Source organism: Microtus oregoni, unplaced genomic scaffold (assembly GCF_018167655.1).
Source record: "Microtus oregoni isolate MIOR12 unplaced genomic scaffold, Mior012 000008F_ref0000371, whole genome shotgun sequence".
Lineage (NCBI taxonomy): Eukaryota > Metazoa > Chordata > Mammalia > Rodentia > Cricetidae > Microtus > Microtus oregoni.
This window is the reverse complement of record NW_024543067.1, coordinates 16,633,968-16,650,326: the sequence shown is the minus strand read 5'-3', so window position 1 is coordinate 16,650,326 and position 16,359 is coordinate 16,633,968. Positions and strand designations below refer to the sequence as shown.

The window sequence follows — 16,359 nt, the reverse complement described above, 5'->3', positions numbered from 1 at the left end:
CTTGAATCTGGGCTAGCCAGTTACACTTCTGAGGATTAGGGAAATCTGACAGTTTGTCTTTCAGGATTGAAGCTAGGGCCTTTTGTCTCAAGATGAGCAAGAAATCTACCTCGATAGCCCCAGGCCTTGGTGCAGTTTTTAAAACAACAGATGACCAAAATACAAAATGAAAAAAAATCAGAAAGCCAGCAGAGAGTGGTAGCACACATCTGTAATCTTAGTGTTGGGAGGTGGAGGCTGGAAGCTGGGAGCCCAAGGTCATCGTCCAAGTGGAGGCCTATCTGGTCTACCAGAGACCTTGTCTCAAACGACAAACAAACCAAACCCACAAAAGGCCATCACAGACATCGCCATCTCTAACTTAACTTTTCTTTTCTTTTGTGTTTTTCATCAGACCCAGCATGTTAGCTCAGTGATAGAGTACCTGCCAGGCGTGTTCAAGACCCTGGGTTCAACGCCCAGCACCACAAAAGAAAAGGAAAAGAGTAGCTTACCTCAGGCGGTGCTTGCTCTCTGTGTACTCTTGCTGGTTTAGTATCTTACCGCCCGGCACTGTTCATTCCAATAGTATACCAAGAAACTAGGGGTGGATGGTTGTCTGTGGGAAGTGTCTATGTCTGTCCCTACAAGGGAGGAGTATTTTATTACTGGCCTTGCCTGGAAGAGAGGGGACTAGATAGTAATAAAAGGAACAACAGAAATCACCAAAACCCTTCCCTGCCTAGTGCCCACACAGGGGTGGGTGGGTGTGATGGTGGTGTGTGGGGGGTGGGTCATTCACAGGAGTGGGTGAGGGTGGTGGTGGGTGGTGGATCATTCCTGCTGCCTCTCTACGGGGAACACTCGTGGTCTGCCTACTTTGAGGAAGACTGGAGTAAGGTCACCTCCACAGCAGGGAGCTGCCTGCTTGCACAGAGCCCAAACCACAACAGCAAAACAATCTTTTCTCTGTTGGCTGACAAAAGACCTGGCCCTTCCCTGCCTACACAGACTGGGTGAATTCAACCATCCTTTAATTCATAGGCTAATTCTCAGAGTGTTGCTATAGTACCCAGTTCCAGGCTGACCCCCTGCTGTGGGGTGAGCCTCTTCCCATCTGTCAGAGTACCCAGTCTGTTTTCCATAGTGCTCAATACACTCCCTTATCTGCCAGAATAAAAGGAATTCAACCTCAGGTTTTGTTTGAAGTATCACAAAGCTGAACCACATTTATGCATCCAGATACATCCTGGTCACCAAATTCGGTTGTGGCTGTCCACCCTGCCAGCCACACTGAGATTGCTAAAGAGTATTGTTTCTCTTCCGAGCCATAAAGGAGAGCTCTGCAGGTGGCCTTCCAACATAAAGCACCAAGCTGTTTAGCTGTACTGTAGAGAATCCCAAAGTGAAGACCACTAGGTCATTTTAAATTTGTCTACCAATAGAGAGGGTCAGCTGGCCTTTGGCCATGGACTAGACTATTGCCAGTTGTCTAGGAAAAAATGCATTTAAGAAGATCAATCACTTAAAATCCCAAATGGAGAAGAGAGAGAGTCAAACTCGACCAGAAAGCTTGGCCTGGAAGTGTAGTCTGAATAGGAATGGCCCCCATAGGCTCACAGATCTGAATACTTGGTCACCAGGGAGTGGCACTCTTGACCCTCTTGAGCGGGGTTAGGATGGGCAGGTATAACCTTGTTGGAGGAAGTATGTCACTGGGGTGGGCTTTGGGGTTTCAAAAGCTCAGGCTAGACCCAGATCTGAACTCACAGAGATCCCACAGTGCAGCGCACCACGCCTGTCTGCGCTCTAGGCACTACCATACAGTTCGCGAGCTTCGGGCAAGGGACTGGGGGTTGAAACACGCAGAGACAGACAGACAGACAGACAGAGACACGGACCTCTAGTCTCAGGTAAGAAGCACTCTATTCAATAGCACCATGGAGGATTACATACCCAACAGTCAGGTGGGCCAACAGGTGAAAACCTTATCCTCTGATCCTCAAGGCCAAGACAGCACATGCCCGTGAAGCAGAGCTGGTAAACAACTTTGACACAGCTTTCAGTAACTCAAATCAGAAGGAAAGTAAAGATCTCTAGCAGGGAAGAGCAGCTGGAGGCCAGGACTCCAAATGGTCCCAACACGCCAGTCTCTGCCTTCCAAGCGCTGGGATTAAAGGTGTGAGCCACCACCTTACGGCTGAGACACAGTCTTAATATATAGTCCAGACAACTTCAAATTCATAGTCTACTACCTCAGCCTCCCTAGTGTGAAGGTTTTTATTTACATTGTAATTTTTTATTGTGTGTGTGTGTATGAGTGTAAGTGCATGAGGAGTGAAGAGGTCAGAGACAGTTTGTGAGAGTCAGTTCTCTCCTTCGCTTTGAGGGTCTCCAGGATCCAGTGAAGGTCACTATGCTTGGGGACAAGTGCCCTAACTCACTGTGTCATTGTGCCAGCCCAAAGACTTTCTTCCTAGTCACCATATAGAAACAGGGTTTGAAAAGACGTAGCTGGCTCTTTGGCCTCGGCGGCAGAAGCAAGATGACGAAAGGAACGTCATCCTTAGGAAAGCGTCGCGACAAGACGCACACGTTGTGCCGCCGCTGTGGCTCTAAGGCCTACCACCTTCAGAAGTCTACCTGTGGCAAATGCGGCTACCCTGCCAAGCGCAAGAGAAAGTATAGCTGGAGTGCCAAGGCTAAGAGACGAAACACTACCGGGACTGGGCGGATGAGGCATCTAAAAATTGTCTACCGAAGATTCAGGCATGGATTCCGTGAAGGGACAACCCCTAAACCCAAGAGGGCAGCTGTTGCAGCATCCAGTTCATCTTGAGGATTTCAATCTATCATAAAATAAATGTTCTGGTTTCCAAAAAAAAAAAAAAAAAAAAAAAAAAAAAAAAAAAAAGACGTAGCTGTAGCTCTGTGGTGGATCTTAGAATGCCTGGAAAGCCTAGGTTCTACCTGCAGCACCAAATCACAGAACAAGACAAAAACCGAGAAGACAACTTGGAGAAGTTATGAAGGCTGCAGGGTGCGAAGACTGGAACCCAAAGCCTTGCGCATATTAGGCCAAAGCTCTACCTCGGAGCTGCATCCCCAGCCCAGAAGCTGTTGTGACCTGGCAGCCCCAGTTAGAGTTCTGTTTTCAGGAGAACACTGAAAAGATGCACCCTCAAGAAGTGTGGGCCTCGTGATGGTGCACAGGAGACTGAGGCAGGAGGATTACCGTAGGTTTGAGAACAGCCTGAGCTGTATCGTGGGTTTCAGGCTAGTGTGGGCTGTGGGAACAAACACCCGCTTAGGGAGCATGAAGGGATCTCTTGGCAGTGACGGCTCTGCAGCTCAGTGAAGCCCCCGATTTACCTTTCAGCTCCTTGGTTGCCGGGTAGATGCAGATGAGAGTCCACTTGCGTAGTTTTACTAAGACTCACCGTTGCAGTCAGGAGGTGGGGGTAAGGTCATCCCTAAATGGGGATGATCCCTAAAGGTGCTCCAGAGGCTGAGTTCTCGTTTTTGTTTTTTGGTTTGGTTCTTTGGGACAGGGTTTCTCTGTGTAGCCCTGGCTGTCCTGGAACTCACTCTGTAGACCAGACTGGCCTCAAACTCACAGAGATCCACCCGCCTCTGCCTCCTGAGTGTTGGGATTAAAGGCGTGCGCCACTACTGCCTGGCAATTGTAAAAGTTTTAATGGTTTCTGTGAACTTTAGTCCCAAGCCCACCTGAGTGAAGAGCCAAAGATCATCATTTTTTGAGTCTTTGAAGATAAGATGAATCCATAAAGGTGTCTAGACCCCATGAGTAAATTTATGCCTACAAACCCAAATTTTGTTCTTTGTTGTTGCTGCTTTTGTTTGGTTGGGTTTTTGTTTTATTTTGTTTATTTGTTTGAGACAAAGTCTCATTCTGTAGCTTAGGCTGGCCTTGAACTTGTGGCAGTGCTGCTTTTTAGCCTTGCAGGTGTGGGATTGTAGGCAGGCTGGACTCTGACCTGGCCTTGTATTATCTGACTGTCCCTCCCTAGTACAGGCTGGCGCACCTGAATGGCTTTTCCCGCCGAAACGGTAGTGCCATAGAAACCGTCAGCCCTGGAGAGCCAGCTCCTTGGAGCCGTGTTACCCACAGCTCAGGACAGAATTCAGGGTGGGTACAGGAAATGATGCTTTGGAGGCCTGGTTTTGAACCTGGCATTGACTGCCCTTCATCTTTGTTTTTTGATGTATAAAATAAGCAGTTCTTGAAGGCCCTTTTAAAGACTGTGCCGAGGGCTAACTGAGGTAAGAATATGAAGTATCCGATACAATGTTTGGCACATGGCTGGGCTGTAACCCGAGTCTGCTGGCTTCTCTAACCTTCCAGCAAGTGCTGGTGAGAGGAGGGTTTCAAGAAAGACCTCTCCAGGGGGTGAGCTTTGAGCCCTCAGTGACCCACAGAGGGTGTGGAAGGAGTGTGAGTCTGTAAGCCTGCACCACCCAGGGGCACAGAAGACTGGGAACATAACATAGCCAAAGGGTCAGGACGGAAGGCAGTGTGGTCACAGCCGGACAGGGCCACAGTCAAAGGGAACGTGCAAGTCAGCAAATCTGCAAACCGGGTTCTGCAGTGTGAGTCTCTGTCGCTCCCTGACTTGGAAGGATAGGCAGGAAGATGACAAGTCCTGCCTGGGCAACTTAAGACTGTGTTTCAAAAGAAAAAAAAAGTTTTAAAGAAAAAAACAAAAAACTAAAGGTCGGAGATATAGCTTAGCTGCCCACCACTTGCCAACCATCCCTAGTACTGAAAAAGAAAAAAAGTCTATGAGACGTGAATAGGCTCAGGAATCAGCAGGGACCTCAGTCAGGATGAGCCCAGAGGTGAGGAGGGAGGTGGGAAGCAGGGTGGCAGCAGCAGAAGTGGGGTGAACTGTTGAATCGGGGTGAGGCTGTTAAGTGTTCTGAGGTATGTGCTGGGTGGTGGGGAGGGGAGGATGCTGGGGTTCTGACTTCTCTGGAGAAGGGAACGGGAGACGGAGCTGGCGCTGGACTGGGAATACTCTGTAGGTCTTTCAGTGGGGAGGGCAGGACCGCAGCTCCAGGGAACCGTGGGAAAGCTGAGGTACGGACGCAACTCCCCAGTGTTTTAGTCACGGAAGAGAGTGGGGAATGAGACCATAGCTGAAATAGCACCACCAGAGAATCCGAGCGGCTGCGAGGAAGTCCCAGTGGTGGCCCAGGCAGGCCTGGGCCTGTTGGATAGTGTCAGCGATGACCCTGAAACAGCAGTCTGTGGGGACTGGTGGGATCCTGGGTGCGCGAGGTTAAAAGGGGCAATAGAATTAGGAAATCTAACTGGGGGGCTGGTTCGGTGGTTAAGAGAACTTTTTTTTGTTTTTGTTTTTGTTTTTCGAGATAGGGTTCCTCTGTAGCTTTGGAGCCTGTCCTGGAATTCATTCTGTAGACCAGGCTGGCCTCGAACTCCCAGAGATCCATCTGCCTCTGCCTCCTGAAAGCTGGGATTAAAAGCGTGTGCCACCACCACTCAGCAAGAGCACTTATTCTTGAAAAAGGCCTGGGTTTGATTCCCAGCACCCACATGGTGGCTCACCACTGTTCATAACCCTGGTTCCAGAGACCCTACTGCCCTCCTCAGTCGGCACCAGGCACAAATGTAGTACACAGATATACATGTGAGCCAGAGACTCATATATATAAGATAAATAAATTTAAAAAACAGAATTTAAAAGGTCCAGCTGAGCCGGTCGGTGGTGGCCCACACACCTTTGATTCCAGCACTCGGGAGGCAGAGGCAGGCGAATCTCTGTGTGTTCGAGCCAGCCTGGTCTACAAGCAAGTTTCAGGACAGCGAGGACTGTCACAAAGAGAAACCCTGTCTTGGGGAAAAAAAAAACAGAACAGAAAAGAAGTCTAACTGTATTTATTTATCTGCTCAGTAGCCTCTCCAGGTCCCCAGAATAGGCAGGTTGCAGAACAGTTCATACAGTTTTGCCTTTTCTAGGGTAGACATCTGGGGTCAAGCAGCCAGATCAGTACCTACCCTAGTGGTCTGTTTCTAACTCACCACCTTTCCTGTCTAGCTGCTCTCTGAAGTGCTGAGGGCTAGGCCTCTAACGTGAATTTCAAGGTCGGGGTGGGGGCACAATTCAGTTCAAACAATAATGCAATCCTTTTAAGATTGTTTTAGTGTGTAAGAGCACCCTGTGTGCCTGGTGCCCAAGGAGACCAGAAGAGGGTGTCACGTCCTGGACTGGAATTCCAGACAGTCGAGTGAGGCTACGTGCTGGGAACTGAACCCGGGACCTCTGCAAGAATCACCGAGCCCTCTTTTCCAGTCCCAAGAAATCCTTTTAAAAGACATTTTGAGGTAGACATAATGATATACACCTGTGCCCTTGGGAAGCAGAAGCAGGAGGGCAGCAGGCTTGGGGCCTATCTCAGCAACAGAGCAAGTTAGAGAGCCCCACCTGGACTGTCTGTCTCAAAAACAGAACAGAAGTGAAGGAAAAGAAAGAAAGCGAAAATGCTAGCGAGGACACAGTACAGCCAGAGGGGATGAGAGGCAGGGAATTTTTGGCTCCGTCTCCGATTTCTATTGGGGGGGGGAAGACACTGGGGTATGGCACTGATGAGAAGGGTGTCACAGAGAAGCTGAACCTGCCTGGAGGACAGGTGGGGGCAGTTGCCTACCTGAGAAGGGCTGGGATCAAGAGGTGTTAAATGTCACTGTGTCACATAACCTGTGAGTCCCTGGGGCCTGCGCTTGACCCCAGGGGTTAGCATCCTGCAGATGCTGAGAGCCATCAAGCTGCATTTTAACCCTTTCTTTAAGAAGCACTGATCAGAATTCTGTTTCGGGATTCAGAGGGGGAGACCTGTTCATATAGCAAGTGACGGCTGCTGCTGCGATTTATATACCAGATACTCAAGGCCCGTGAGGTGAAGTGGGTCAGAGGGTTCATGGCAGGAGCAGGGGGAAAAATGGGCCTTGTTTGCCTGTCTGAAGAACTAAAACACCTTAGAAAGCAGGTCCAAAGATTGTGTATTTTGAAACTGACCCAGCCTTGGCCTATTTGTTCGAACTAAACGTGGTCAACTTGATGGTGAGCTTGGCAGGTCTTCTCAGCCGTTTCAGAGGGTTACATCATTGGATTCCCACATGCCGACCGTATCCTCTCTTGGAGCCAGGGAATATGTGGCTTTGCAATGTTGTTTCTACAAACTCTCTTATCATAGCACTTGGCGTTGCAGCCCAAACGTTAAACAGATCAATCAATAAATAGGCCTTGGCTTCACATTTTGTACAGAACAATTCCATAGACACACAAAGTCTCCTAACTACTCCACGGTCTCACCCTGGCAACACTTCCTCCTGCTCACAGGCTCACCTGAAGAGGCAGGTCAAACCCCTGGCCTCAGGAGGGCCCTGCTGTCAGTCAGGACAGTTTCCAGGCGTTGTCTAAGTTTCCTAAGGGCAAAACTAGCTATGACCGGGCGCCTCCTGGACGTTGAGGACTGGTCTCAGTTCACAGTGAAAACGGCTCCGAGTGCAGTTTGGAGGAACGAAGGGATAGGCAGTGGAGGGAGCAGGCTTTATCCGTAAGGGATGGTGCATGCTTGTGCTCAGACAATAGCCTCTCTGTCTTTCCAATTCGAAATCTCCCAAATTTGTTTCCTAGCTTCTCACCGGTCGTCCTGAGTACCCCCGTTCTAGTACCCTCCAAAGTGTTTGTTATGAAGCCACCTTTACCTCCTTCCTCTTCTGGAAACCATCTGGAGCAGCCACCCCAAACGTTGTTTTCTAATGGTGCATTTTTTTTGAGTTTCTGTGGTTTCGGTTTCTATTTCTGTCATTGACTGTTGTAACCTTTCTATCTCTTTACGCCTTTTATGGGTAGGTTTGGTTTCCCAGACATTTGTACTCTGCCCATCATGTCAGCTACATTAGCTGTTGAGAAAGCTATGGCAAAATCCCACTGTCATTATTGACCCCAGAAAATGTCTGTGAAAGACTGAAACCCAAGCTGGGTGTGCTAGCACATGTCTGTAATCCCCACTTGGGAAGCTGAGGCCCGAGACTCTGGTTTGAGTTTCTAGGTAGTGAACTCCAGACCAGGCTGAGCTACATAGTGTGACAATGAGGTCCTGATGCAGAATAGAGAGAGAGTGTAATAAAATGCTGCCCGTCTAGGAGTTGATACAAGGCTTGACCTTGTATCGATTGGCTATGCGCAATCCTCAAACACTAGGCTTCATCAAGGGAGTTTCCCTTGTCTGGAATGTTGGCTGTAGCGCAGTCCAGACAGCACAGTGATCGTCTCCACTGCATCTCCGTTAGAAACTTCTCCTTGGGTCAGTTCTGGTTCTTTGCTGACGAAGGCCATCACCATCATATTCTTTTCTCTGAACCTGAGACCCAATTCATTTAGAACTTCTTAGAATCTTTCAAAAATCAAAACATTTGTCTAATGATTTACAGGGACCAATGTTTTCGTCTACAGTATTTAAATTGGTTGCTACAGTTTATTGGATGAAACCAGTGTAGCTATTGTCACTCTCATCCTATAGGTCAGAAAGCTAATGTCTTCTGTGACCAAGTGACAGAACTTCTACAAAGAAACCGGTGCTATGTGAGCTAGTCCAGGACTCTTTCCATCCCACAAGACCCCACAATTCTGGCTACAGTGAGAGCCGGGAAGCAGCTTAGTAGGTGTGATGTTTGTCTAGCATGGAGAGGGCCCTGGGTTTATCCCCAGCAGCCCATAAATGGGGTGTGCTGGCTCACCACCTATAATACTAGCATTCCGGAGGTAAAAATCAATCAATCGATAAATCAGAAATTTAATATTTCCCTTGGCTGCATAGCAAGTTCCAGGCCCTCCTGGAATACACGAGACTCTTTCCCAAAACAGAGACAAACAAATAAACCCTCCCCATCACATGGCTATGATTCACTAGCCTCAGAAATATCAGAATCTTCCGGAAGGTCCGTGACCAAGTGGATTGTTGTTACTTGTGCCATGGCCCCAGCATTTCTGACTCAGCAGCTCTCGGGGAGGGTCTGAAAATGTTCCCACTCTCGTCGTCCGCTGCTTTCTCCCTTGCTTCCCCTCTCAGCTTCCCTTGCAGCTAGGGGAGGGCATCTGAATTCTGGGCACCGCTGTGCTGGATTAGGGCTAGAAATACATACAACCCAGTTGTCTAGCGTGCGCAAGACCCCGAGTTTGATCCGGAACTGAAACAAGGCAGGCAGGATTGACACTGGTCTAGGCTGGGTCTTCCCAGGTGTTTCCAGATGTTTCTAGCGTGCGTGCGCAAGACCCCGAGTTTGATCCGGAGTACTGAAACAAGGCAGGCAGGATTGACACTGGTCTAGGCTGCGTCTTTCCAGGTGTTTGGACGCTTATTCAAAAGTCCATATAGGTTTGCAAAGCAGCAAGGGTATTTTATTCAAAGAAAAATGGTGAATGAGATCAGATACACTGTCAAAGGTTAGTGCCTGGTTCTGTTTTTAATTTTTACAACAAGGAGAGACATACATGGATCTACACAGGAAGGAGAAAAAGACAAGATCTTTTGAGTAAATTAAGAGTGTGGGGGTCACGGGAGAGGGAGGAAGGGAGGGAAGTGGAGAAAATTGTACGGCTCAATAACAAAAGAAGTTATTTACCCAGAGGTGGGAGCACAGGTGACTGACATCATTAAGGAATCACAGAACCAGTGTGGCTGGAGTTGAATGAGCAAAGAAGACTGAGTTAGACAGGGAAGGAGGGATTGTGAAGATCACCTAGAAGCCAGGAAATAGTCAAAACCAACCAACAGAAAACATACCGGAAGGTTCTGCATGGTGGTGAAGCGTGATCTGCCTCATTTTTAAAGGATAGATCACAGAAGGGCTAAGAGAGAAAGGAGCATGGCCGCTGACTGCTGAGACGTGTTTGGAAGTGGGGAAAACTGGTTGGACTCCAGATGTGTTTAGCAGGGACTTTCTGGTGACCCAGAGCTTGACAGGCAGGAGTCAAGGATGACCGCAGACCTTTAAAATGAAAGTCTCTAGGATGCAGGATGACATCGGGGGTGTCAAGAATTTGAACCTGTGCAGGCCTTTATTCCCAGATAGATGCAGGCAGATCTCCAAGTTTAAGGCTAGCCTGGTCTATATATTAAGTTTCAGGATGGCCAGGGCTACACAGAGGAACCCTGCCTCAAAAATTAAAATAAGTTTGGATCCGAGTCACGACACCAAAAAAAAAATGAAAATAAAATAATTAAAGGAAAAAAAAGAATTTGAAGCTGGTCATGGTGGTGCATGCTTGTAATTTAAACTGGGAGTTGGAGGGCAGAGGCAGGAGGATTAGAAATTCAAGGCTAATCTGGGCCACATGAGACCCTGCCTCAAAACAAACAAGACTTTGATGTGAAAGCCATAAGTGATGCTTAATTTTCATTTTCAACTCAAATGGATTTTTCAATCACATGGTATAAATCATGGGTATACACATGAGGCTCTTTCCAGAGAAGTTTAGCTGAGCAGGGCAGACCTACTCTGAATATGGGCAGTAGCATCCTGTGGACTGGGGTCTGATGAATGAAAAGGAGAAAGTGAGCTAAGCAAGAAAATTCATTTCCTTCTCCCAATTTTAGAGCCACTCTGTGACCCCCATTTCTTACCATTATGATCCTACCTCCAAACTGTAGCCGGAATGAACCCCTTCTTCTTTGAGTTGCTTTTGTGAGGTATTTACTCAGCAGTAAGAAAAGGAACCATTTGGGATTCCTGTTGGGCAGCCAAGAGGAGGTGTGGAGTCTGGAGTGGCCGGGGCAGGGGGTCCAGGCTGGCAATAGAAACTGGGGTGGGGTCAAGTCATTCAAAACCCTGGGCTAGATGAGCTGTTGTCTAGGGGATTAAAGGAGTTGAGAAGACATGTTTGGACTGAGTCCAGGAGCCTGCAGAGCCTTTGGAAATGGGGAGATGGCAGCGAATCTGTGATGGAACCTGGATTAGAGAGGGCAGATGATGCTGGTGAAGCCACCTTGTGTTTTTACAGTCACTTCTCAAAAAGAAGAAGAGGAGAAGGTGGAGGAAAAGCGTGAGGGAAAAACTCTTACGTTACGGGAAAATATATCTATTTGGGTTTTTTGAGACAAGTTTTCTCTGTAGCTTTGGTGCTTGTCCTGGAACTAGCTTTTGTGGACCAGGCTGGCCTCGAACTCACAGAGATCTGCCGGCCTCTGCCTCCCAAGTGCTGGGATTAAAGGCGTGCATTACCACCACCGCCTGGCTAATAAAAATATTTGTACCAACAAACGAATACTCTAGCAGCATTGAAATTCAGACCAAGACTGTAGTAGTATGAGCGGCGGGTCGGCAGCGGGTCGCTTCCTGCCACCCAGCTAGCTTTACCCGAAATAATTACACAGAAACTGTATTCTTTTAAACACTGCCTGGCCCGTTATCTATTGCCTCTTACTGGCTAACTCTCACATCTCGATTAACCCATTTTTAATAATCTGTGTATCCCCACAAGGTGTGGCTTACCAGAAAAGACCTTAACCTGCGTCTGTGGGTGGGAGAATCATGGCGACTCCCTGACTCGGCTTCTTTCTCCCAACATTTTGTTCAGTTTACCTTGCCTACCTAATTTTCTGTCCTATTAAAGGGCCAAGGCAGTCTCTTTATTTAACCAATGAAATCAACACAAAACAGAAGACTCCCACATCACAAGACAGATGTTAGGATTAAGACAAAGCCTGGGAATCTTATGGTGGGAAAGAGGACAAATTCATGTGGAAAATGCCAAGGCCTAACAGGAAACAGACAAAGGATATAAACAGCTCACCAAGAAGGAAATAAAACTAGTAAACAAAGATTAAGAAAATACTTGACATCATCAACAAGGAAAGAAATACAGATCAAAACCACAAGATGATATGTTTTCAACTATCAAATGAACAAAAAGCTATTCATGCCATTTCGCCCCATAATCCCAGTTCAGGGAAATCTAAGAAACTAAAATGTAGATGAAAAAATTGACCACAATTTTATCTGTAATAATAGAAAATAATTCAAATGCTGACACTGAGAGAGCAGCTCAGAGATCTGTGACACAGCCATACTATGGTGACTTGACTACTAATGGTGCCCCATAGGCTCCTGTTTGAATGCCTAGTCACCAGAGCATGGACTGTTTGAGAAGGATGAAGAGGGTTGGAAGGTCTTTGTCACTGGGGTGGGCTTTGAGGTTTCAAAAGCCCATGCCAAATCCAGCTTTTCTCTCTCTCTCTGCTGGTCTGCCTGCTTTTGGACCAGGATGTGAATTCTCAGCTACTGCTCCAACGCCCTGTGTGCTGCCACGCTCCCCACTGTGATGACAATGACTAAGCCTCTGAAACTGTAAGTGAGCCCCCAATTAAAGCTTGCCTTGTTAAGAGTTGCCTAGCCATGGTGCTGCTCCACAGCAATAGAACAGTCATTTAAGACTTTACTATTATTAATATTAGACTATGGAGACATAAAATATCTAGGAAGCATTAATGGTAATGGAAAGATGTATATGTTTCATTAATTTGTAAGATGGATTAGGGGCCGTGTAGACGGCTCTGGTGGTAAGCACCTGTCTGTCACATAGGGTAAGCATCCTAGTTTGTCTAGAGCCCACATAGAACAAAAAGCGTAGAGGGTCTGGGGCTCCTGGCTAGTCAGCCCAGATGAATTGTGAGCTCTGGGTTCAGTGAGATACCTTGTCCCCAAAAAATATGGTGGAGAGTGACTGAGGATGACACCTGACGCTGGACCTCTGGTCTCCACTCTCATGGGCGCACACACACACACATACACACACACATACATGCCAAGCCAGACTAAACTATATTTTATATTTCACTTATGGGAGACTGTGTAAAGGAAAACCCAGCTACATTTCAGCCACAGTCCCGCAGGAAGGCAACCTTTCCTGCAGGGCCCCTCTGTACAGCCCTGCACTAGTATTGAGAATACAAAGGTAACTCAGAAAGTTCTGCTCTTGGTCTAGCTGAAATTTGAAAACTGATCCACCTGTAACCTTCCAAACCCCACACGCTGATCTCATCTGAAAAACTGACCACCAGGAGTCAACAATAGAGTCTAAAAGATGTAAATATAACCAGGATCTAAAAATAACACAGCAAAAGTAAGCCCAGTTAAGGTGGCAGCTGGCTGCACAGCTGGCCTCCTCTATCCCTTCTCCTGTCTGCACCCTCAGGTCAGAAAACTGACAGGGGACTGTAGCTGTCAGCTGTGTTCTTAGAGACACCACACCACACCCCAGGAGTGAAGGTGGCCCAGGCCCTAAAGGGCATTAAGTAAAGGCTGGGGATGTGGGTCCATGGTATAGTACTTTCTGGACAGGTTTGAGTAGGGCGCTAAGTCAGTGTTGTATTGCTGTGTCGTGACCAAGGTAACTCTCATTAAAAAAAGCATTTGATTGGGGGCTTGCTCACAGTTTTATAGGTTTAGTCCATAGTCTTCTTGGTGGGAAGTGGACAGTCATGGCTCTGGAACTTTACTGAGAACTTTATATCCTGAACCATAGGCAGCAAGAGAGAAACACTGGGCCTGGTAAAGGCTTTGGAAGCCTCAAAGCCCACACCCAGTGACAGACCTTCTCTAACAAGGGCACACCTCTTAATCCTTTTCAAACCGTTCCTGGGTGGGGATGAAGCAGGCCTATGGAGGCCATTCTCATTCCGACCACCACAAAGGCCCTGGAGTCAATCCCTAGAACCAGAGAGGTGGAGGGAGGGAGAGAAAGGAAAGAGAAGGGAGAGGGTGAAGCTAATGGAGCCCTAGGGTGGGGCTGATATTCTCTCAGGCTATTTGGTCTTTGACTTCCTCCTAAACGGATTTTGGTGGTACCGTGTTCCTGCTCAGCCTGTGGTCAGAGCCACCACAGACACCGTCCTGGAGGAAGTTGTCCTGCCCACGTCTGTGACTGAGACTAGCTTGGAAGTGCCTCCTTCTGTGCCAGGCTCGGCTGGGTGGGCATACTGTGTTCAGGCCGTTCACAGACAAAGAAGAGTCCCATCTCATAGTCCCCAGCCCCTTGCATAGGTTCACGGAGTCACATGTCACAGGCACCTCAGCAACTTGTCCCAGGTTTCTGAGACCTAACAATGTGCCCAACACGTGTGGTTTGGTCATCCATGGTCTGCACATACAATGAAGGTGAAGGTAATGACTGATGCCTGCAGTGTTCCCAGAGCGAGCAAACATGATTGGCTGCCCAGAATGGAAAGGTCGAGTAGGCTGCTTGTGACTCAGTGGCAGGACGCTCGCCTACATGGGCACGGCCCTGGATCTGGTCCCCAAGACCAGCTCAATTATATGATTACATGCAGTACACGATACAATGGACAACCACGTTGTAGGTTTATGGATTTACTACAGCCCACTTTTCAACTTTTCATCATTGTTTTACAGTATGTGCCCAATGAAAAGGAAAATTCAATATATGTATAGCTTATCGTGTATAATGCCAGAGCTCAGGAGGTGGGGGAAGGAGACACGCCGCATATTCAAGGCCAGCCAAGTCGGTAGACTAGATTCCCAGCCAACTACATAGTGACCGAGACCTAGTCTCAAAATAACAAAACAAAAAGCACACACACACAAAATACCCAAAAAACAAACTAACAAAAAACAACCCCCACCCCTGCAAAACCAGGACTGGCGATATGTCTCACAAGTCTGATGACCCACGTTCTGTCCCCATATCCTCTGTGACGGGTGAGGACAGACTTGAGCACGCTGCCCTCTAACCTGGCGTGATACCACCTGCCTTTCAATGCACAGTGTGACGCCAGAGTGTCACAAGCAGTCTTTTCAGACCTGGTGTCTGAACAGTGGCAGTCTGGTGGGGGAGGGGGCCCTTGTGGGGCACGTGCACAGCCAAGCACAGCCACACACATACATACACAGAAACCAATGAATAACTTTTGGAAAGTTTCTGAACTTCGTTTAGAAAAACAAAAACCATGTATGGTGGTGCATGTTTCTCGTCTCAGCAGTCACATTCAGGAGGCAGAAGCAGGAGGATCTGAGTTTGAGGCCAGCCTGATCTACATAGCAAGTTCCAGGCCAGCTAGGGAGACTGCCTCAAGAAGCAAAACAAACCCCCCCTACACTCTTGTTTTACACCAGCAGCAGCCTCCTAGGTTGGGTGTTTATTGTGTCTGTTGGTTGCAGGGAGACCTAGATGGATGAGCCAATAGCATCTAGTCCTGTGTACGTGCACTCTTGCATTCTCTGACACTCACATAAAGATGGGAATTACTCAGGATGCACTCCACAGGTTCCATCTCCATCCTTATCAGTGCCTGACTCTATTTTGAAGAATTCTGACTCACCAGTTAAAGATAGTGCTGTTGCTTAAGAGAAAACCAGCTGCGATACTTGTTTTCTGGCGGTGTCTCTTCCACGTTTGCCTTCCCTCCCTACCAAAAACTGCAGCCATTTCACAGGTGCTATGTCAGAAAAAGAAGGCTCTGATGTATTGGAAGCTGATTCTGAGAACTTCAGTCTTTAAGCTGCATCTGGGTATTGAGGGTATAGCTCAATTGGTAGATTGCTTACCCAGCAAGCACAGTCCCCAGGGCTTGATCCTTTGAACCCCATAAAACTGGGTGTGGTCTCTCAGGTTTGTATTTCCAGCACTCGAGAGGTTGGAGGCAGGAGAATCAGAAGTTAAATGTTATCAGAAGCCACATAGTGAGTTTGTGGGCTTTTGTCTCAACGAAAAGAAAAAGATTAAATGTTTTGGTCAGTGGTGTAGAAAGACATTCGGTGTGAAATTAATGTAAAGGAAAAAGAATTTCTGAGTGTGGAAGTAAGTGCAGGTCAGACGTGACACATACCTTTAGTTCCAGTGGTTGGGAGGCAGAGGCCGGTGGGTCTCTGTGAGCTCAAGGCCAGTCTGATCTGCACAGGCCAGCCAGGGCTATCCAGTGAGACCCGAGTCTAAAGAGGTGCAATTTGAGCATTGATTCTAATGACTGTCTTCAAAGGGGTTGGCAGAAGTCAGCTGTGGTCATGGTTGTAACCCCAGGACTTGGAGGTAAAGGCCAGAGGATCAGGAGCTCAAGGTCAGCATATTCTATATGAGAAAAAGAAAATTTACTTCTTTTTGTTTTATTTTGTTGTTTTGTTTTTTGAGACAGTTTCTCTGTGTAGTCCTGGCAGTCCTGGATCTCTCTCTGTAGACCAGGGTGGCCTCGAACTCACTGAGATCCGCCTGCTTCTGCTAACTGAGCTTGAAACTTGCTGGCAGGAGCAGCTTTTGCAATCTTGCCTCCACGTGGAGCCTTAGAATGGAGCAGCAGGTGAATGGGAGCAGCCATCTGCAT

At 47.7% G+C, this 16,359-nt stretch overlaps 2 protein-coding genes across 2 annotated transcripts in view; both read left to right on the top strand.

The window, feature by feature from the left end:
• The window catches only part of Ndufaf6 (NADH:ubiquinone oxidoreductase complex assembly factor 6), a 132,761-nt gene that overhangs the window by 34,782 nt on the left and 81,620 nt on the right, over nucleotides 1–16,359 (top strand). The gene's annotated exons all lie outside the window — the stretch shown is intronic.
• Nucleotides 2,478–2,859, top strand: LOC121451461 (60S ribosomal protein L37-like). Its single transcript, XM_041656940.1, has one exon. The coding sequence runs from the start codon at nucleotides 2,525–2,527 to the stop codon at nucleotides 2,816–2,818; it is 294 nt and encodes a 97-aa protein (XP_041512874.1). The 5' UTR covers nucleotides 2,478–2,524; the 3' UTR covers nucleotides 2,819–2,859.